General features: G+C 43.2%; 2 protein-coding genes across 3 annotated transcripts in view; one reads left to right on the plus strand and one right to left on the minus strand.

The window, feature by feature from the left end:
- Positions 1-22,913, minus strand: part of DIS3L2 (DIS3 like 3'-5' exoribonuclease 2) — a 330,696-nt gene that overhangs the window by 272,047 nt on the left and 35,736 nt on the right. For both annotated transcript variants that reach the window (XM_028140542.2, XM_054722868.1), the window contains exons 4-7: positions 22,618-22,758; positions 21,677-21,834; positions 14,180-14,233; positions 4,666-4,767 (exon numbers count right to left, since the gene is read on the minus strand). In XM_028140542.2, coding sequence (XP_027996343.2) covers positions 4,666-4,767; positions 14,180-14,233; positions 21,677-21,834; positions 22,618-22,660 — 357 coding nt within the window. In that variant the 5' untranslated portion in view covers positions 22,661-22,758. The remainder of the gene's footprint in view (positions 1-4,665; positions 4,768-14,179; positions 14,234-21,676; positions 21,835-22,617; positions 22,759-22,913) is intronic.
- LOC114230425 (60S ribosomal protein L31-like) lies at positions 20,996-21,376 on the plus strand. Its single transcript, XM_054722869.1, has one exon. It carries the CDS (start codon positions 20,996-20,998, stop codon positions 21,374-21,376), a length of 381 nt encoding a protein of 126 aa, XP_054578844.1.

Below are 22,913 nucleotides of genomic sequence, written 5' to 3' on the forward strand. Positions count from 1 at the left end.
CTTGCCAAATCATTCTCAGCCCCACTCTCCTCCTAAAACAAAACAAATTTTCTCTCCTTCTCCATTCCCATCCTTCAAACCTTAGTTCAAATGTAACCTCCTCTATATGGACCTTCCCCAACTCACTCAAGAGTTTCATGCTTCCATAACAACATGTATCTCTCTTTCTATCCTGCAAACCATACTACAGTTATTCCCATCCCCTTTCCATCCAGCCTAGGAGTTCCTTAAGACCAAAGCGTATAATCTATTGGAGTTTGTACCTCCAATATCTAACACAAAGCAAGATGGGTGGAAGATGAGAAGCCCCTGGTACCCTGCACTGCTGCAGGCAGAAACATCAGGATCATGGCTCCTAACTATTTGGGCAACATGCCCCAGCCCCCTGTTTTAAAAACCTGAGGAAAGCCACAGATGCTCAGCCTAGAAAAATATATACACATGCACTCGCTCAAAAAACAAAACAAATATAAAAACACTCCCTCTCCTCCCTGGACTATATTGACCCCTATCCCTTTTCACAGGGCAGCAGCCAAAGCTGCTGAGGGATTTGAGTTTAAAAGGGCTGGTGGTGGCCCAACTCATGTCCAATGGGAGGTCCTGAGACCAGTGCTAGCTGAGCCAGGACACAGCAGAGTTAAGTTGGACAAAGCAGTTCCTGGTAGTTATTAAGGGGCCAGTCATGGTGTTTTTGTTGTATGGGTCTTTTGGTGGTTGGTTTTCAGTTCTCAAACATCACTTGGTGGGCTTGCTCATGGACAAGCTGGTGAGCCAGGAGGCTGCGGTACCAAATAGAGAAAAGTGGTCCTGACCTGACATAATCCAAGAGAAACCAAGGCCACCATCACAGGTCTTCAATCCAGATTTTGGACATCGTTGCCAACAGAGCATGACACCAACCAGCAGGATCCAAAAGGACGTTGGGACTCCCAAGGACTTAAAATGTGGGCCCTCGCCCTGGCTGGTGTGGCTCTCTGGTTAGTCAGCCCACAAAACGAAGGGTCATGGGTTCAATTACCTGGCCAGGGCACATGCCTGGGTTGCAGGTTCCATCGTGGCCCCAGTTGGGGCATGTGCAGGAGGCAACCAATCAATGTGTCTCTCACAAAAAAAAAATAAATAAATAAATAAATAAATAAAATAAAATAAAAAAAAGAAATAAAAACACACACATAAGAAAAGAACATTAAGCGAAGAGTCCAAGGATTCTGGATTCTACTCCCTGGTTCTGTCAAAAACTCCAAGTTCTCGAGAAGGCAATTTCTCAACTGACAAAGTGAAAATAAACTATCATTTGCCCTTCATTAGATTACTGTAACAAAAAATATACATAAATACTAAAAATGTGGAATAATTCTGAAATTAAAATTGTTATATACAAGCAAATTGTTTATGGCTCACAGCTTGATACTTTTACAGCTATTTTGCAAAAAAAAACACACAAAAAAACATGCTGTGAAATAAAGTGACTGTTTACTACAATAGCTAAAAGAATTGTTGTTTTTTTCCAAAACCCCAAAGGCCCTGTAGTTTACATACCCAAGAGGGGTGAGCACAAGTATAAAGAAGCAAAGATGAATAATCCAATTAATTCACATTTGTTCACACCATTGACTACAGATTCCTTTGATAACAATATGCTTTTGTACTAACAAACCTGTAATACAATTGACCAGTATGCTTTGAGATGTTGAGCTTCTACATGTCAGGGATTCTTTTTTTTTTTAATATATTTTATTGATTTTTTTACAGAGAGGATGAGAGAGGGATAGAGAGTTAGAAACATCGATGAGAGAGAAACATCGATCAGCTGCCTCTTGCGCACCCGCTACTGGGGATGTGCCCGCAACCAAGGTACATGCCCTTGACCAGAATCGAACCTGGGACCCTTGAGTCTGCAGGCCGACGCTCTATCCACTGAGCCAAACCAGTTTCAGCTGTCAGGGATTCTTGATGGCAGTCTGAATATTCTCTTCTCTCTAGTTTGACCTTATCATCAACAACTGTCATAGGTGTGTTACAGTCAACAGAGCTCCCCTCTTCAGAATGGGAAGCTGTGAAATATTTTAACTAATGAGTCCTAAGAGACAGACCTTCTGGGGCTGACTTTAATATAAAAAGCCATTGTCATCCTGGTTGGTGTGGCTCAGTTGGTTGGAGTGTCATCCAGTACACGGAAAGGTGGCATGTTCTATTCCCAGTCAGATTACAGGTTCGATCTCTGGTTGAGGCACATGTGAGAGGCAATTAATCGATATTTCTCTCTCACATAGATGTTTGTCTGTCTGTCTCTCTCCTCCTGCCTTCTCCCCCTCCCTATCTCTAAAAAAACAATTTTTTTAAAAAACACACATGTCCTTGGGTGAGAATTAAAAAAAAAAAAAAAAGCAATTGTCAGGCAGTCACGTGAAGACCCTGAAGGCTCCACAGAAACAGCATAAGAAAGGAACCCCTCTACATTTCAAATCTTCTGAAAGCTGAAGAGGGCCTATGCACACACCCAGGCTGGCCTTCTGTCATTGCCCCTTCTCTACTCCTACTAGCAACCCAGTAGGGTCCTCCTGGCCAGTCTAGGCTCTTATTTTTATCCATGCCAATATTTTACAGATATTAACTGTAAAATAGAAAAACAACAAGTTGTGTCTACGTACTCTGAATGTTTTGACTGTGGAAATGCTAGAAGAATTTCTACAAATTCTTATCTGCTTAATTAGCAGATAATGTCCACAAAATTAAGACATTTTAGGGAAAACCACAACTTTGCTTTGTTGAGTCTTAAAGCAGGTATAGGTTTTTTTCTAGAAGTAAAGGCACCAACACAGAAATAAGAACGACCAAGTCCAAAATCTGTCCTTTTAGAACTCAACAACAGCAACAAACACGTTCAACTCCAGCCTACCCCCATCTTCTTAGGCTTCTTGCCCAAAGCAAGAGTGCTTCTGACCATACCAGGAAAGGATGTGCTTGCTGGTCTTAAATAGAAATGTGTAAAGAACAAGTAACCAATTTATTTATTCATATGCTTGTTTATTTTAGCCATCCCCTACCTCAGCCAAGGACAATAAGAATGCCAGGCAACTTGGCTTTGTTCCTCTAAGCCAGTGATGGGCAACCTTTTGAGCTTGGTGTGTCAAACTTCGCCAAAAAACTGAGCATAACTCGGGTAGTGTGTCACTTTGAGGAAAAAACATTATTTCGCAAATGTTTCATCCTCAGGAGCAGCAAATGTTTCATCCTCGGCATGCAGCTGCCTCAGCGGCCGCGTGTCATCAGAAATGGCTACGCGTGTCAGTGCTGACACGTGTGTCATAGGTTCGCCATCACTGCTCTAAGCAATCTCTGCAGAGCTCAACAGGTGTTCTTCACTAGTCAACACCTAGTCAGCTCTAGACCCACCCAACTCTTCCGTTTCTTTCAATTCTATCCACTATTATCCCTTAAGTAAAAGAAAGCCATATTTCTTGCCCTTCTTTGGCTCATCTTAATTGTAACGCTGTCTCTTAACTTTACCAAATGACCTCTATAAGAATACTTCCTTTGGCTTGACCCCTTTGGCTTAGCCTTAATGCACTCCTCTTATCTTCTTGGACTTGGTCAACACTGTGCTAAATGATGCTTTCAAGAAAAGAGGAAGTGAACTAAATCAATCTGTGTCCCTAGGACCTGGAGCCAACTCTTAACTGTGCTTTCAAGGAATCAAGGGAGGAAACTATATCCACACTGGGGGAGCGGGGGTCTGGTTTAGAATAATTCACTTTCATAAAACACTCTGTACTTAACTTCACAGCATTAAAAAACATCATCCTTGGCACTGGCCAGGTGGCTCAGTTGGCTGTAGTGTCATCTGTACATCAAAAGGGTGAAGGGTTCAATTCCTGGTCAGGGCACATATCTAGGTTGCAGGTTCGATCCATGGTTGGTGTAGTCAGGGCACGTACAGATGGCAACTGATCAATGTTCTCTCTCAATCTGTTCCTTTCTCTCTCTCTAAATCAATTTAAAAAACATACCCTCAGGTGAGGATTTTAAAAAATGTACTGGTATCCTTAAATTTGTATAAGTGCCTCTTAAATTATTATGTGTCTCTTCCTGCCTGTACTCCCCACCAGACCAAAAGCTCTATGAGGGCAAGAACTATGTCATCTTGGATCATGACTAATTTCCCTGCACCCTACAAATCCCTGGCACACAGGTCTAACTCAATTATTCTAGCCCTGTCAGATAAAAAAGAATTAAACTTATGCCTCAACAAAGCTCTGGTATAAGGTAATACTTCCACATTTCTGGATCTGTTATTAATAAGAACTGCTACCATTAATCTGGCACCATTCTAAGATTTTTACAGGTATTCTCATTTAATCCACATGACAAACCTATGAAGTAGGTACTATGATCATTCCCATTTTATGGGTGAGGCATTTGAGGCATAGAGAGGTTATATAATTTGCAAAGCATGTGACAGGGAAGACAAATCACAGGGGAGAGAGCAAGGAAAACAACTCAAATCATTCCATGTCTACTCACCAGAGCTTCTATGTCCTAAGCATTATGTGGCCTGTTTCTGAGACAACCACAGGGCCTTAGGGGTCCATAATACTCAGTGATGCACCATGGATGCAAAAGGCCATGAGAAGTCTATAATTAGAAAATGAAAATTTAACTCACCTTCCACTGCTCTTCTGGAAGCAGCTTCACGACCACCAGATCCCCATTCAAGGCTCTATTACGAGCAACAATCCCATCAATAAAAATGTCTCTATCACCATCCTAGGTTGGAGAAAGAAATAAAATAATGAGCTTACCAAAGCTTGGAACCAAAAATTATTTCCTTGGTTTAAAAACTATGAACTCCACAATCTGTCCACTGATTTAATAGGAACACTAGTACAAAGTCACAAGTAGACCTAGAGGGAGCTCAGTCCCTTTGGAACTAATAGAAATGGTGATAAACACATAAGAGCAGATTAACAGAATACTAACAAATCACCAAGTAAGAGAGAATCTACTACAGGCAGGTCAAAGACAAACAAAACAAAAAAACACACGAAGCAAAAAAACTAGGATTGCATGCTTTCATAACTGAAATAAGAAAGGAGTAGGTTATCCGGTTATCCTTAGGTTATCCTTTTTACGTTTTAAATAAAATAAAACATGCTGATATCTTTTCTACACCAGCTGATTTTTTTTTAAATAAAGGTAAGAGTGTAAAAAAAAAAAAAAAAGGTTTTCAAGAAAACAGAACAATAACATATAATCCCTCAAGAACATCGAGAGCTAGAACAGCTCTAGAATGTGGGTTCTCTAAGAGGAAGCCAGCAAAATCCTACTCCCCCAAACCTCCCCCCAGAAAAGTGGCAGAAAGAAAATTGGGATTGTTTTTATGGATAGCAAAGTAAATAGCAAAGAAGAAAAGGAATGTAAATGAGATTCATAAAGCATTCTCATGTTCCACCTCTCTCACTGACCTAGGAGCAGTGTAAACTGTGAATGCAACAAGGCTTGAGTACCTTCACCCTCAATCACATGCTTATAAACAACCCACTTTAAGCAGTGTAGCCCCAGTGAACTCTCCAGATATTGATTGCTAAACTTAAATTAGTGCAAGATTCCTTTACAAAAATAAGCCAAATTTTATAAAAATACTTAAGTGGAAAACACAGCTAAGAAAAAGCATGCCTTCAACAGTTAAGTGACAAAATTAAGTATTTTCCAAATGTTTCAAAAACAAACATGCAAACATGTACTCTTATTCTTTTATCATTCCAAAGTTTATACTATGTGCTTCTTTTCAGAGGATAAGGGAGAAATAAAATGTTAATTTTTCTTAAATAGAAAGCAAGCTTGGAAACTCAAAATTTCCTAATATAGATGATATAGAATGGATTTAACACTCAACAGACGACTACAGGTGATTACTATGACATGTTAGTCAAAGTTAAAATTAGCATCCAAATGTACCACCCCCATGGGATTTTAGACACTCAGCAATTTTTATAGTTTCTGGTTACAAATCATTAGAGATCTTTAAAACAGTCTTTCTGTTCCAGTTCCACTCTAGCCGTGGGCTGGCAGCTATGCCTGCATACTCTGCCAAACCTGACCCACCCTAGTCCCTGAGGGATAGCTACCATGTTAGCCACAAAGACAGAATTACTGCAGTTGACCTCAAGACAAGCAAGAAAGAGGCAACTAGAGAGTGAACAACTAAAGTGTGACATACCACCATCAATCACTGCCTTCTGCAATTTATAAAGCAATGGGATATCTCCGTCTTCCTATGAATGAAAAAAAGAGCTGTCTGCATGTAGATCATCCTACCCATTATCACGTGTCAAAACATGCAGTGAGATGCCTCTTTCATGAGCAGTTACACCACCCTCAGACAGCTCAGATATTTAAGACGGTAAGATGCTGATATTGCCATGTTTCTATGCCAGGAAACCAAGAGAAGCAGGCTGAGTTGAACTTCAGACAACACACAAATCTATAAATATTGCACCACTACTGAGCTCTTACTTCATTCATTCAGAATCCTGTATCTATTGCAGAATCTCTTATTTTAAAGATACAAAACATGTGAATACCTCAATGTTAAAAGTTTGTGTCATACCTCTTAACTACTTTTTAAGGCCAAAAGGTTCAGCTCTGGATGTGAAGGGTGAACTGGCTGCAACATCTGTCACCCCACTGATCGTCAGGGTTGATTCAGCTCATCTCGCTGGCTAGACAGGTGTCCCCTTCCTCCCTCACCGTTCCATGTACAACCCTCTGGAGCTGTGCTAAGTCGAAGAGGACAACTTCCCCACCCCCCAGAGGAAAGGACCAATTTTCAGTCAAAGTATACGAGTAGCACCCCCTCCTAACCACCCCCGCTACTGGGGCTGGAACCTCCAAACAAGCTCTCAAGGTCCATTTGTAGGAGAACATAGGGTAGTCAAGCTTCCAAGACTCCAGACACATCCAAATTGAGGCACTACATGTGACAGTCTGCCTTCTTTAAAGGGGGGAAAAAAAGGTTCAGTCCTTTATTTGAATGCCAAAAGACTTGCTTTACCCATCAGAAAGAATAGAGAGGAAAAAAAAGAAAAATGGATAATGAACAATCCTAGAGAAAATAAACAGGAATCTGGGGGTAATCTAAATATATAGAAGGCTATAGAGGGGAGGACAAGTATGCCAAGATGATCAGAGCATCCTCCATCAATGGAATAGCTACTCTGTACCAAAAGTAAATTGCACAGATATATAGAGTGCCTACCATGACAAGATGCACCAAAAAGTTACAAAACGTCTTTTATCAACATAACTCTGAATGGAAACTGCTTTTTGTAAAAGTTTTTACATCATATCCATTTCTCCATTTATCTTATGCCCAAATAGGATAAAAAGGCATATCAATAATATAAAATCATCTTGGTGTGCTTAAAATCACATGGTCTTATTCTAACTCTATATCTTAATTTTATTCAGAACCCCAGGAGACTGGCAGTTATATACAAAAGTGATTTATCCCATGTATTTTGGGTTTGCCATAAGAAAATGAAAATCGACTTTCCATCAATAGAAATTATAATGAATCTAAGTCAAGTTTCCCCAAAACAAAGTACTTTTTTAACCTGATGATCAATTCACTGTTCCTAGCCTAGTGAGTTAAGTAGATATTTGAACATAGCAAATGACATTGTATAAGTTCACAACTTTCTTTAGTCAGAAAGAATTAACCTACATAATTTCATCAACTCTAGTCTATTTGCAACTCTCCAAAAACTTTAGAATTTTAAGGTTGTGAGGAACATTAGACAATATTTAATCCACCTCTTCATTTTACAAATAAGAAAACTCCTATTTCTTATTGTCAGAGCAGAGGCTACATCTTTTTTAATACCAATTATTGTCTTTATCCTCCTTACTAAAGCAGAGTACAGTAACGTTCATGCCGTTTCTGACACCACCTCTTAGTCAACCTTTGAGCATTTTTCTAGTTCATAAAAGTTCGCACTTGACATGGACATGGGCTGTGTATATGTACTCAGAAATCCAGAGCAGTGGTGGGATTTCTCCACATGTAATTTATTGCCTCTAACTCCCTCTCCTATTACTCTGGCTCTCCTCTCCTGACACACCCCACCCTTCAGGAGTCTTCAGGGCCAAATGGATGTGTATCCCCATTTGTACTCAACCCCAAGCTCACTTCCAGGGCATATATAGGCATATTTCCCAAGTCTGTCTTCCTGAAGGCAGACCACATCATAGGTGGCAACCCCTGGATTTGGCAGGTGGCTAAAGGGTAGAAATTTCTATGAGTTATGTAAAGAGATGGACATCTATACATATAAAGAGGTAATATGCTAATTGTCCATTACCGTGTCCCAGTAACAACCAATTTGCATACTGACAGACCAGCAGGAGGCTGCACGCACAGCAGGGAGCAGGGAGCAGGCAGCGGGAGCCAAGTTCCGGGGGTCTGAGGAGAGTGCCTGACAGGAGCCCCAACTGCAAAGAAGGAAGAGGAAGCGGCCACGGGGAGCTCTTCCAATCCCCCTGCACAGACACCCTACTTCAGCCCCTGCACCCCCAGGGGGATTGATGGACACCCTACCCCAGCCCCCGCACCCCCGGGGGGATGGACAGACACCCTACCCCAGCCCCCGCACACCCAGGGGGAACAGGGAGGCTGACCTGACGGGGAGAAGACCCAGCCTCGGGGGTAGCTGCAGCCCGCACCTCCGACTCCCAATCTCTTCCCTGGCCACCCCTGCCAGGGGCGCCCATAACAATAGCATGCCAGCAACCACCCATCAGCGCCACCGAGGCACCCAGGGTCCGTGGCCCGCTGCTGCCAGGCCCTCTCCACTGGGGCCAGGCACACCTCTCCTCCCTATAATTCCAGACCTGTGTGGAGGTAGGCCTGAGTGGCCCCCCAGGGTCAGACCCTTCCCCACAACAGCAGCAGCGCCGTCTCCACAGAGGAAGCGTGCTGAACCTCGCTGGGGGCGCAGCTAAACCTGCCCTCCTAGCCCACCTGGCTCTGCCCTGGTCCGGCCCCCACCCCACTCCAGGAGATTGGAGCCCCGCCCTGAGCAAGTACAGCTGAGAAACAGCCACGTACAATTTAAAGAATGGCGTCAAGCGGGAAGGTTTGACAGTTACTCCCCATTTGGCCTCACTGCCCCCTAGAGCCCCCCTAATGCCCAGCCCCCCACCAGCACCTCCAAGGACAACCACTGCTACAGGGCTGCTGGCCAGAGCCCGCCCCTCCAAGGCCTGCGGAACCCTCTGCAAAGCTTCCATAGCTACAGTCCCAGGAAACAATCATGCCCTCCTCCCCTAATCAGCACCTGCTACCTGTGAGGGTACACATGGGCTTAAAATAACAATCCCTTCCCGTTTAGACATCACTTACTTGAAGAAACATTTCTAGGTTTATTAGCTCAGAACCTCCTCATGAAAACCCAGTGAGGTAGGCAGAGAAGAAATTACAATTCCCATGGTATATGCTCATGTATTCAGAAATGAAGCTCAGAGAGAAAAAGTGTCAAACCCAGTGGTGCCCAAGGTGCAGCACACGCCCCACCGGGGTGGGGGGAGAGGAGGGCAATTTGATTTTAAGTGGGGGCAATTCAAGAATGAGTTAACAGTGAATTTTTTGCATTTCTTATGGTTCTAGGGGACCTCATCTACAACGTATCCTACATAATAAAAGGCTAATATGCAAATGACCGAATGGTGGAATGACTGGTCACTATGATGCACACTGACCACCAGGGGGCAGACACTCAATGCAGGAGCTGCCCCCTGGTGATCAGTGTGCTCCCACAGGGGGAGCGCCGCTCAGCCAGAAGCTGGGCTCACAGCTGGTGAGCACAACGGCAGTTGTGGGAGCCTCTCCTACCTCCATGGCAATGCTAAGAATGTCCGACTGACAGCTTAGGCCCACTAAGCTGTCAGTCAGACATCCCCTGAGGGCTCCTGGACTGCAAGCGGGCGCAGGCCAGGCTGAGGGACCCGCGCCCAGTGCACGAATTTCGTGCACTGGGCCTCTAGTGTGGGATAAGATGCCCACAAGGTGCATGCAGAGACCCTTCCTGACTGGGGGTAGATAGCAAACAGTGGCTAGGAAGATAGAACTGGGAAGAGAAGAGGAGCAGGCCAGAGGTGGACCCTCTCCAGGCAGCCATATTTCAGTAGACAGCTCCAAAGAATCTGAGAATTCTACTTTTGAACCCAGATTCATGGGGGGTATAAGTTACTATCTCAATGTGCTCTAAATCTACCATCCATGCACCAGACATAAGTTATTATGACTTTCTGACTATATTCCCTGTGCTGTACTTTACATCCCCGTGACTATTCTGTAACTACCAATTTATACTTCTTTTTCCCTTCACCCTTTTCACCCAGCTGCCCAACCCCCTCCCATCTGGCAACCATCAACTTGTTCTATGTATTTAAGAGTTTGTTTATTTCATGTTTTCAATTCTACATATAAGTGAAATCATAGGTTATTTGTCTTTCTCTGATTTATTTCCCTTAGCATAATACCCTTCAGGTCCATCCATGTTGTTGCAAATAGCAAAATTTCATTCTTTTTTATGGCTGAGTAATATTCCATCATATATATATGTACCATATCTTCTTTATCTACTCATCTACTGATGGACACCTAGGTTGCTTCCATATCTTGGCTATTGTAAATAATGGTGCAATGAACATAGGGGTGCATATATCTTTTCGAATTAGTGTTTTTGATTGCTTCAGATAAATACCCAGAAGTGGAATTGCTAGGTTATATGGTAGTTCTATTTTTAATTTTTTGAAGAACCTCCATACTGTTCTCTATAGTGGCTGCATCAATTTACAATCCCACCAACAGTGCACAAGGGTTACCTTTACTTCACATCCTCACCAACACTTGTTGTTTGTGTCAGTAATACTTTTTATATAACCCAATGGGTTAAGACCTAAACTTGAGATATAAATATGAATTCCTGGCTTCTGGAGAAGGGAATAAAAGAACTAAACTGAGCTTGAGACCAGGTATTAAGGTTAATAACAATAATATCTATGAAGTACATGTCTAAACTTGTATTCTCACTAAACCTGTCGTGTAACATTATGAAAATAGTGGCTCAGCCTGCACCCTCTCCAATCTGGGACCCGTCAGGGGATGTCGGACTGCAGGTTTAACTGGCAGTCGAACATCCCTCTCGCAATCCGGGACCGCTGGCTCCTAACTGCTCACCTGCCTGCCTGCCTGATCACCTCTAACCACTGGGTCTGCCAGCCTAATAGCCCCCAACTGCCCCCCTTCTGGCCTGATCACCCTTAACTGCCCCCCTGCCAGCCTGATTGTCTCCAACTGCCCTCCCCCACTGGCCTGCTCACCCCCAACTGCCCCCCCGCCGGCCTGATCACCCCCAATTGCCCTCCTTGCTGGCCTGCTCACCCCCAACTATCCCTCCTGCCAGCCTGCTCGTCCCCAACTTCCCCCTTCGCCAGCCTGCTCGTCCCAAACTGCCCCCCTGCTGGCCTGATTTCCCCCAACTACACCCCCTGCCGGCCTGATTGCTTCCAACTCCCCCCCCACTTTGCTGGCCTGCTCGCCCCCAACTGCCCACCGTGCCAGTCTGCTCGCCCCCACTGCCGGCCTGCTCACCACCAACTGCCCCTCCTGCTGGCCTGATCACCCCCAATTGCTCCCCTCTGCTGGCCTGTTTGCCCTGAACTGCCTCCCCTGCCAGCCTCATCGCCCCCAACTACCCCTCCTGCCAGACTGCTCGCCCCCAACTGCTCCCCCTGCCAGCCTACTTGTCCCCAACTGCCTCCCCCCACACACCAGCCTGATCACCCCCAACTGCCCCCCTGCCGGCCTGCTCACTTCCAATTGCCCCCCATACCGGCCTGATCGCCCCCAACTACCCCCCCTGCTGGCATGCTCACCTTCAACTGCCCCCCTGCTGGCCTGCTCGCCCCCAACTGCCCCCCCTGCCAGCCTGATCGCCCCTAACTGCCTCTGCCTAGGCCCCACCATCATGGCTTTGTCCAGAAGGATGTCCGAAAGGTCTCCCGGTCTAATTAGCATATTACCCTTTTATTAGTATAGACTAGAGGCCCGGTGCATGAAATTCGTGCACGGGGGGGGGGGTTCCTCAGCCCAGCCTGCACCCTCTCCAATCTGGGACACCTCAAGGGATGTCTGGTTGCCCAAACGGGCAGCCAGACATCCCTCTCACAATCCAGGACTGCTGGCTCCCAACTGCTCACCTGCCTGCCTTCCTGATTGCCCCTAATCACTTCTGCCTGCCAGCCTCATCACCCCCTAACCACTCCCCTGCCAGCCTGATTGATGCCTAACTACTCCCCTGCCAGCCTGTTTGCCCCTAACTGCCATCCCCTGCAGGCCTGGTCACCCCTAACTGCCCACCCCTGCAGGCTTGATCGCCCCCAACTGCCCTCCCTTGCAGGCCTGGTCCCTCCAAACTGCCCTCCCCTGCTGGCCATCTTGTGGTGGCCATCTTGTGTCCACAAGGGGGCAACCATCTTGTGTGTTGGAGTGATGGTCAATTTACATATTACTCTTTTATTAGATAGGCTAGAGGCCTAGATCAGGGTGGGGGTTCTCTTGGGGCATGGGGCGGCCTGGGCAAGGGGCCTGTGGTGGTTTGCAGGCCGGCCATGCCCCCCAGCGACCCAAGGGGAGGCCCTGGGATCTGGGATTTATTTATCTTCTACAATTGAAACTTTGTAGCCTTGAGCGGAGGCCTGGGCTGGCCAGGGTGTGCAGGAAGCTTAGCTTCCTCCATTGCCAGGGAAACCCAAGCCTCCTGCTCACTCCATGGCCACAGCCATCTTGGTTGGGTTAATTTGCATACTTGCTCCTGATTGGCTGGTGGGCATGGCTTGTGGGTGTAGCAGAAGTACGGTCAATTTGCATATTATTCTTTTATTAGATAGGCTACTAGAAGCCCAGTGCATGGATTCATGCACCAGTGGGGTCCCTCAGCCTGGCCTGCACCCTCTCACAATCTGGGACACCCTCGGGGGATGGCGGACTGCCGGTTTCGGGGATGGGGCCAAAATTGGCAGCCCAACATCCCCCAAGGGATGTAGTAGTGCACGAAGTGGCAGGCAGCCAGGGAGGAGCCCAAGCCTGAGCCCAGGCACTGCGCTGCTCCCACTGCGCCTGCCGCCACCCAGTAGCGCTGCCACAGAGGTGGGAGAGGTTCATACCACCACAGCTGCGCTCCCACTGTGGGAGCACACTCACACCAGGGGGCAGCTCCTATGTTGAGCAACTGCCCCCTGGTGGTCAGTGCATGTCATAGCAACCGGTCAAACAGTCGACTGGTTGAACTGTCAACCTGTTGCTTAGGGTTTTATATATATAGATGTTAACTGACATCCTATATAATAAAACCCTAATATGTAAATCGACCGAAGAACGGAACAATTTCCTCAACTATAAGCAAAAGTTTATTTCTATGGTATCTTCTGTCTTGAAAAATCTATAATTCTACTGCTATCCTACTTATGGTGTCCTAGAAAAGTTAGGTCAGGAATTTAAGAACATTGCTCTCCCACTTTGTACAATCAAGTCTTATTCAGAGGCCTGCTGCTAACTATATGCCAGGGTGGACTTCCTTTAATGGAAAAGAGCCTGTTAAAATGAGTCATGAACATAAGGAAGGGTATAAAGACCCAATGGTAAAAAGCCTTGTACCAAGTCCTATCACCTGATGTGAGAAACTGACCAAAAAAAAAAAAGCATTACACATTATTTTTGGACAAATGTGCAGATTAGCTCATGCAGTAGATCGAAAGTAGATAGCATATTTGTTTAGGAAAGATTAACATAAATCAGTGGAAAACCCATAAATCCTTTTAAGCTATAAACCAAGGGCATCCAATTACATGAACTGGTGGGGTTCTGGGTGGGTTCAGCTGCTCTGCAGCCTAGTAACAAATGCCACCCTTTTCATTTCAAGTGTGATTTTAAGACTGGCAGAAAGGGTTGTTAACCAAAAGCAAATTTTGTTTATTTAAGTTTGAAACAAATCCTTGCCCATCCTCAATTTTGTTTTACTACTCTGCTTTTTAGTAAGAATATATTATTTCAGTTCCAGAGCACATCTAAAAATTAAATGTGACATTAAGTTTATTATAAAATTATTGGACTTACCGGGGAAGGAATGAAGGCTTCATGAAACTTCTTTGGATTAATTCTCAATACACCCTTTAAAATAAAATTAAAAATATATGAAACTTTAACTAGTTATACATGTATGATTTTTCTATACTTATGTTATTCTCCAATAAAAAGTTTTAAATTAAATAGTTTGATCTAGAAAACAAGTTAGATTATGAGAGCTGCTCATTAAATGCATGAAACATGATTTATATTGGTACTTGTAACATAGGGTTCCATCAAACACTGAAAGCTCACACTGGCACCTTGCTGTGAACAGGTAGAGATAAGAAGTAACAGAGCCTGGAGTGGAGTGAGAAAGTGGCAGCTATTGGGATTGTATATGCCCCTATATGCTGGTCTTCAAATTCCAACTTTTATTTTAAGAACAAGGTGATCAGGGAATTATACTTCACTATATAATGGCCTTTTTAATTCTCTAAGACCTTTCCACAATTGCTTGTTTCTGTGACAATTTTCAAAGTAATACAGGTTGATTTCCAACCTGGATACTTAGCCTCAAGGGATCAGATGCATAATTTTTTACTCTAGCCCCTCTGCAGAGCAGCATGAGTCAATAATTCAAAGTGGTCCAGAACCAGCTCTTAATGTAAATGGGGATCCTGGCTCCAATAGCCAGGCCACCCAGTCTGCCTTCAGCTTCATGTTATTCCAGCACCAAATCAGGGTCTGCTTCTATTTATGCACAGGGTGCAGGTGGGGGCTGTGCTCAATACCAGTTCAGTATTTTAGGCTCTTGCAGGAAGCTGTAACCCTCCCCACATCCCAGCTGCATCTGAAGGCCACTGGAACACATGGAGGGAGGCAATTATTTTGCTAAGAGCCAGATTCAAAGAGTGTCTTGAGAAAGCATTTTAAATAACATTTCCCCCTAAATTGTCAAAAAGACTCAAAGATGCATAATTAACAACACAGGTGAGGGCATAAAATAAAGCAGACAATAATTCTTTCTTTCACTGGCCCACCATGTTTAAATTACAAATTTCCATGCAACAGTTTATACTGCCATTAACAATCCAATACGACTACTACAAATGCTCATTCAGTCCTTAGTTCAATAATTATTTCTTGAATTCTGATTATATTCAAAACCCTGAGATAGATAATATGGGAGAGAGAGTAATGACCAAGCTAGGCCTATTTAAAGTAAAGCATTGGTCATGCTCATAGGCATGAATACAAGTCCTTTGGTTGATCTCTTACCCCACGCCTCCTCCCCTGCCTTCCCTCTGAGGTTTGAAGGTCTGTTTGATGCTTCTATGTCTCTGGACACAGACAATAAGGGGGTGGGGCCATGTGCTGGGGCCGGAGAAAGGTAAATGGGGGAAAAAGGAGACATATGTAATACTTTCAACAATAAATAATTTTTAAAAATAGCCCTGGCCGGTTTGGCTCAGTGGATAAAGCGTCGGCCTGGGGACTGAAGGGTCCCAGGTTCAATTCCGGTCAAGGGCATGGACCTTGGTTGCGAGCACATCCCCAGTGGGGGGGGCAGAGGTGCAGGAGGCAGCTGATCAATGCTTCTCTCTCATCGATGTTTCTAACTCTCTATCCCTCTCCCTTCCTCTCTGTAAAAAATCAATAAAAAATATTATAAAAGAAAATAAAGCATGAATGCTGTGAGGGTGCAGCTCACTTTCAGCTGAGGTACCTCCTTGACTTAATTGAAACCTGGCCATCCCTGTTCTTTTCCAAACCCCACAGGTGCTTTGAAGTTCATTTCATTAGCTCCTGTTATAGCTCCTTCTGTCATCTTCAAACCTGATCATATCCCTGATTCCCGAAAGCTTTGACTTGTAGCTCACTCCCAATCCTATAAACATTTAATGGGACTTCACATCCATATTGATAACCAGGCAACCCTAACCAGTCACTCTAGCCACCTTTTCTTCCACCCAACCCTAGCCACTTTCTCCCATGTTCACACCCCATGTCTTGTCATCATTGCTAATTATACCACCTCTAAACACAAAAAATCAAATATCATACTTTCTAATTAAAATCCCCTAGCCTTCCAGCTCACTTATGGTAGAAACACCACTTCGACAATTCTTCGTCTTCACTAAGAACTCCAACCCATGAACCTGACCACACTTTGACCATTCATCATCTTCACTCTATGCCTACTCCCTTTCTTGGCTACCTAATTGCCATGGCCTGTCATTACCTCCTGCCCTTGCAAACCTTGAGTCCACTCTTCCTCTTACATGTAACCAGCAAAACCTCACTCCCAGTTGACCCCAACTATCTGCCTTCTCCATGACTAAACCCAAGGAGCTGACTGTTACTATAGAGAAAAAAAAAAACCACACAACTGGACTAAGTAGCCTAACTTGGCAATCACAAACTTACAAGATATTTGAGAATATTCAAAACTGAGGAATTTCACTTATAAATATATATATTTCCAGATTTTGTTGAAACATCAGCTAACCCCATCCAGCAACAGCCACCTGAGTTGAATAGCAGATACTTCTCTTATAGCAATAAAAACAATCACAAATAACACTTATACCAATATATTACGTGTCACACACAGTTGTAACAGCTTTATATCTATTCAACTAATTTAACCCTCAAAGCAACCCTAGGTGGTAGGTACTATTATCCTCTCTTTATAAATCAGAAAACTGAGACACTGAGAGGTGCCCACTTTCACACTACATTCTATCCCAAGCAGTCTGGTTCCAGAGACCTTGCTCTTAACTACTACAGACTGCTTCTGTTTGCCATACTCAGACCCAGGGCCTCTTTGCTCACACTTATGCCATCTGCTCCCTTCCCACAGAAAAACCGAACTATATTCCAACCCTCAGTCTTTCCAATCTTGGTGAATGACAACATCATCCATCCAGTTTCTTGACTCAAACACTTAGGAACCATCCTTTACTCCTCCTTTTGCCTCACCTTTCACATTTAGTCCATTATTATGACATGCCAGTTCTAGCTCCACATCCATCCACTTCTCTCCACCTCCACTGCCACCCACCTTGTTCATGTCTCCCTATTTTCTTGCCAGTTGTACTGTGATGGCCTTCTACATGGTCTCCAGCTTCCACTCTAGTCTACTTGTCTTACTACTGCCAGAGAGATGTTTTTAAAGCATAAAACAGATCATGTGCTTCCCCTGCTTAATACACTTTAGTGACATCTCCCTCCCCATCATTCTTTAAATTAAATCCAACTCTCCAACAAAGTCCAGAGACCTTACATGATTTGGCAGCTGCCTAACTCTCCAACTTATTCTCACATGGTAATTCCTTTTGCTCATCATGTCCAATAGGTTTCTTCCTTAGTCCTCCAAAACACCAAGTCTTTTTCTACTTGCTATTCTTCCACTAGCTGCTCTCTCTGCCTATATGTTCTTCTCCTAATTCTTCAAATGGCTGGCTCATTCTCACCCTTCAGATCTCAACTAAGAGATTACCTCCTTAGAGGTGGTTACAGCAATCGTCACAGGTATAATTTCATCTTTATTTCTTTAGTTGCTTTTGCCTATCTCCCCAGTGAATTGCCTCTCTGTTATATGTTTGGCACTTAGTAGGAAGTCAAGAAACATTTGTTGAGCTAATTAATTGGCTGCAGAGTTGAAGCTCTCCCACCACCCCTAATAATAACGTTAAGAATGTCATCTGTTCCTTCTAAATGACTGGACAGTCCACTGTAATGTCACTTCTATTCTTCTGTTAACTCACACCCAAATGTTCTCCAGCTGATTTCACTCCTAACAAATGGTGATGGTCCTAGGAACTAGGTTATCCTGTCCTGTCTTCCTGAACTAGGATTTCTTTTGAGGTTCAATAACAGTTTTACACCAATATTTTATTCTAGGGGGAACTCTGACATCATGTCTTGGGCAGCTCTGGGGCCCAGCTTGAACCACCTTTAGACACAGCAATATCTGGGATTATGAAACCAACCAATTCTACCATCTTTCTATCCATGTCACTTTGGTCATCACCCCAAACCTGAGCCCCTTCTAAGACTATCTATTCCATACCCTCAATTTCCCCCAACATCTCCTAGAACAACCTCACAACATTGTACCTACAGAGGGAGAAAGGACATATGTTCTTTGATATGATGATGATTTGTTATAAAAAATTTTTTTCCAAACTACATGTACATGATCATGAGTTATTGCTAGTCAGTTCAAACACAGGAAAGAGATTTCTTTGTCACTGAGGACAGTAATTTGATACCAATGAAATGTCAAAATATCAGTCAAAGTATTGAAAGGAAACAAAAACTATTATCCTATCCTATTTTAAAATATCTCAATATCTCTCATTAAAAGTTGCTCCTCTGGATGGAGGAAAGAGCAAGGATGTAACAGTATACTTATGTTTGAATACAAGTTACATGCTTATAAGTATATATAGTAAGTGTATTTTCTCCAACAATACTCAAAAATCTCTTATTGTCTAGCTCTCTACCTTACCCATCAAGGCCTGCACACATAAAGTTCATATCAAAAAGCAGATGGACTCTGTTTTCTGCCTATGAAAATATTATTTACAGTTGTTGTATATTTCACACAGTGACCTCATATCTGGAACCCATTTCTTTCCCCATCTGCAGAGAACAACTGTTCTCATCTGTTGCGGGGAGGCTCTGGCTAGAGTCTATTGATGTCACAGGCCAGGAGGAATCACTTAAAAATGCCTGGAAATGAGAGTTGTTATACTTATCAGGTTTTTGGTGTGTTTTTTTTACTATCAGCAAAGAATTACTTCAAAAGTAAAAATTAATAGGAGGGAAGGAAAATGAATACAATTGCAGAATATTTCCCTCACATTATCTGTGTAAATCCTATAACCAAAATTATAAGCAATTTTTCTTTCAAGTTATAACAACCAAGATTCCCCGCACTCTTTAGTAAGTACCTTGATCCTTTATTCAGTAAGTAAATGTTTATTCAATATAAACTTATTAAGCTTCAATCAAATGCCAGCTAGGTGGGAATAAGACATGATGACCCTGCACACAAGGAATTGAACAATCTATATGAGGAAACATAAAATGTCAAGAAATGGTAATAGGATTAAAATAAAGGGTAAACCAAGAAGTTGGCTTCAGGAAAGTGGAAAAGGCTGATTCTGTGGAGATTTTAAGTCAGGCCTCTCAAAGGGGGTGATATTTAGATAGGGACTTAAAGGTCGAGCACAATGACATCAAGATAGTGGAAGAAGATGCTCCAAGCACCAGGAACAGCATGTACAGAGAAATAGAGGAATCAAAGAGCAGAGTCTTTACAGGAAAAGTTTGAAGATCAGAGTGAATGGAGCAGAACGTAACTGGAGGAAAGTGCAGGGGATGAGAATGGGAAAGGTACAACAAGTCCTCGTATGTGGACCAAGAAGAAGGCCAAGGAACTGTACATAAAATGGAGTTCAGTGTGTGGGCCAAATGATAAACAGCATGTGAATGGATTAATGAATGGCCAAATGGCCAGTTCTCCTAAGAGAGGCCTGTCAAAGAAATCCAAGGGAAGCTTTTAAAAAAAAGCCAACAGGACTTCTAAAGTCAGAAAGATTAATTCATCTGTTAAATACAGTTTTCAATTCAAGAGTCTGTATTAATCACATGTGCACTTAACCATAGTTAAATACAAAAAGGTGACAAAAAAGGAAGAGAAGACAATAGTATTTATTAATTGGCTGGATCTTCAGCCAAAAATACAAATATAGAAGCTGAGCTCTCAGAATGAGAAAAAATGGAACACAGTCAACATTTTCAAGTGAGCCAGGTAACACATGGCAATATTTCTATACTAATCCAAGAATTATGAAATGAACTTAATTCAAAGAATATGTGGCTCTGCCTGTGTCTCCATCTCACGACCTACTACCTGGCTCCCATTTCATGGCTATGAAGACCTAAGCTACCCTACTCCATACTGTTTCAAAAGTTCATGTTTTCATTAGTGCCACTACTCTTCCTACACACATATCACTCATTTAGTAGATCCAAACCAGTCCAGCTGGTGTGGCTCAGTGGTTGAGCATTGACCCATGAACCAAGAGGTCCCCAGTTCAATTCCCAGCCAGGACACATGCCTGGGTTGCAGGCTCCATCCCCAGTAGGGACATGCAGGAGGCAACCAGTTGATGTTTCTCTCTAATCTATGTTTCTATCACTCCCTCTTCCTTCCCCTCTCTCTAAAAATCAATAAAGACATATTTTTAAAATATAGATCCAAACTAGTCATCCTCCAATATCCATAGCAGATGTCACCACCCCGTTTGCCAATTTCTACCAACCACTCTCCCATACCCCGGGTCACACTTCATCTAAGCACTTACCATCTATCCCCAAATCATCTATTCATATGACTGCCTGCCCCACATTGGGCTGCCAGCTTAAAGTACACAAAGGCAGCCTCACCCACCTTCATTTCAAGAGCACCCAGGAGCATGCTCTTAATTATAAACTGTGCCTGGCTAACAGTGGATGCTCAATAAACATTTGCTGAGCCAAACCATTATACTAGCTTGTAAAAGTACTTTGTAAACTATAAAGCACTCAACAAATATTTGCTGCTGTTTACTGTTTCCTTTCAACCTTATTCTCCATCACTCAGCTTTCATGTGCTCAAGGCAAATTGAACTATCAATGCGTCTTACAGCCAAAACCTATTTTCCACTTTTGTCTGAGTAGCTTACACTTGTCTCTACATTTATAAAGCTCTTTCTCTTATCTTTACTTATTCAAATAGTACCAATCTATGGCCTGGGTCAAAAATATCACTTCCAGACAATACCCCACGTTCCTCCCAACTTGCCTGGCATGATGGCTCCCGCAAAGAATGGTGGTGAGAAGAAGAAGGGCCGCTTCACCCTCAACAAGGTGGTGACCAGGAAGCACACCATCAACATCCACAAGTGCATCCACGGCATGGATTTCAAGAAGCTTGCCCCTCAGGCACTCCAGGAGATCTGGAAATTTGCCATGAAGGAGATAGGGACTCCAGACGTGTGCATGGACACCAGGCTCAACAAAACTATCTGGGCCAAAAGAATAAGGAATGTCCCATATCGTATACGGGTACATTTGTCCAGAAAACGTAATGAGGATGAAGACTCACCAAACAAGCTGAATATATTGGTCACCTACATTCCTGTCGCCACCTTCAAAAATCTACAGACCGTTAATGTGGATGAGAACTAATGCTGATGGCTGAATAAAGTTATACAACTGCCTTGGAAAAAAGATACATATATATCACTTCCAATACAACATTCCTGGACAACCTTAACTGGAAGTAACAGATCCTATCTCTGAAACCTCAGAGCACTAGGCTGTCACTGTCTTGTGGCACCTATTACATCTAATTGCACTGTAGTTCTAAGAAGTGGGAAGCCCTGTGCCTGTTATGTCATCATTTCTTTCAAAGCACACAGCACAGAAAAATAAACACTTGTAGATTCCACATATTCAAGGAATAGCCTTCTAGTATGATTTAAGCACCTGGATAAGTGTTCCTCTCTTCAAGCCTTCTGAAACATCCTCCTTGGACATGTAATTTTCAAATATGCTCTTTTTCTTCCCTCGTATGAACTTGTTCTTTGACTTTTTGTCACTTGGCGAAGCACCAACACCATGTGGGCCAACCACAGAGGACACACCTAGAAACATGAGGCAGTAAGTAACTCTTTCCTCAATCAAACATCACTGTATTTTTAAAACTAGAGATATTTTACCTTTTTTTTTTTAATTTAGAATGACCAACATGAAAATGAAACTCCCTGCTCAGGTAGCGTGGCTCAGTGGTTGAGCATCAACCTATGAACCAGGAGGTCATGGTTCAATTTCTGGTCAGGCACATCCCTGGGTTACCGGCTTGACCCCCAGTGTGGGGCACGCAGGAGGCAGCCAATCAATAATCCTCTCTCATCACTGATGTTTCTATCTCTCTCTCTCCCACTCCCTTCTTCTCTGAAATCAATAAAAATATATTTTTTAAATACTTAAATAAATTTAAAAAAAGAAAATGAAACTCCCTGATAAAGATTTCAAATAGTCACAAGAAGGAAAGAATAAGTAAGAAAACATGAGTAAAATATATACAGATGAGACTTGAGTTTTAAAACAATACCACATATGCATGGAATATAATCTGAATAATGGGTTCAGTATGCTTTGTTTATAGAAACAAACTTTTTAAAAACAGGAATTACTAAAAGATTGCCATTTTTCAAGAGGAAATTAAATAGCTGTGCTCAATATATCAACAATTTAAGACAACGAGAAATCACACTTAATTCTAGAACAAATAACACAGGAGCATATTTAACAAGTCATCAAAAGAATTATAGGCCCCCTCAATCCTAAGACCCGCCCTTTGCCTCCTTTCCATTTGTATTTCAGATCTCTAGTTGCTAGAGTAGACTCCATTTTCCTTTTGCTACCTCTGAGAGTCCCCAGGTTCAGCCTGCCGTCAGGATAACTCATTACTGGTTCCAAGGTTGCCTCTTCTCTCCAGATCCAGAGGGGCCTCCACTGCTCAGGCTCAGAGTTCTTCCTGCCTTTAGCAGCTTAGCTGTTACAAGCTGAAACCAAAGAGAAATGGGTGATTAAAGAGCAATTAACCTGTAGCCTCCTCTGTGCTCTTGGAAATTTAGTACTTGGAGGGCAAAGGCAGTGTGGTGCTCTTCCGGGGTCCTGGCGTCACTTTGTCCTGGGCAGTTAATCAAGCACACCCTCT

Source organism: Eptesicus fuscus, chromosome 11, assembly GCF_027574615.1.
Source record: "Eptesicus fuscus isolate TK198812 chromosome 11, DD_ASM_mEF_20220401, whole genome shotgun sequence".
NCBI classification, from domain to species: domain Eukaryota; kingdom Metazoa; phylum Chordata; class Mammalia; order Chiroptera; family Vespertilionidae; genus Eptesicus; species Eptesicus fuscus.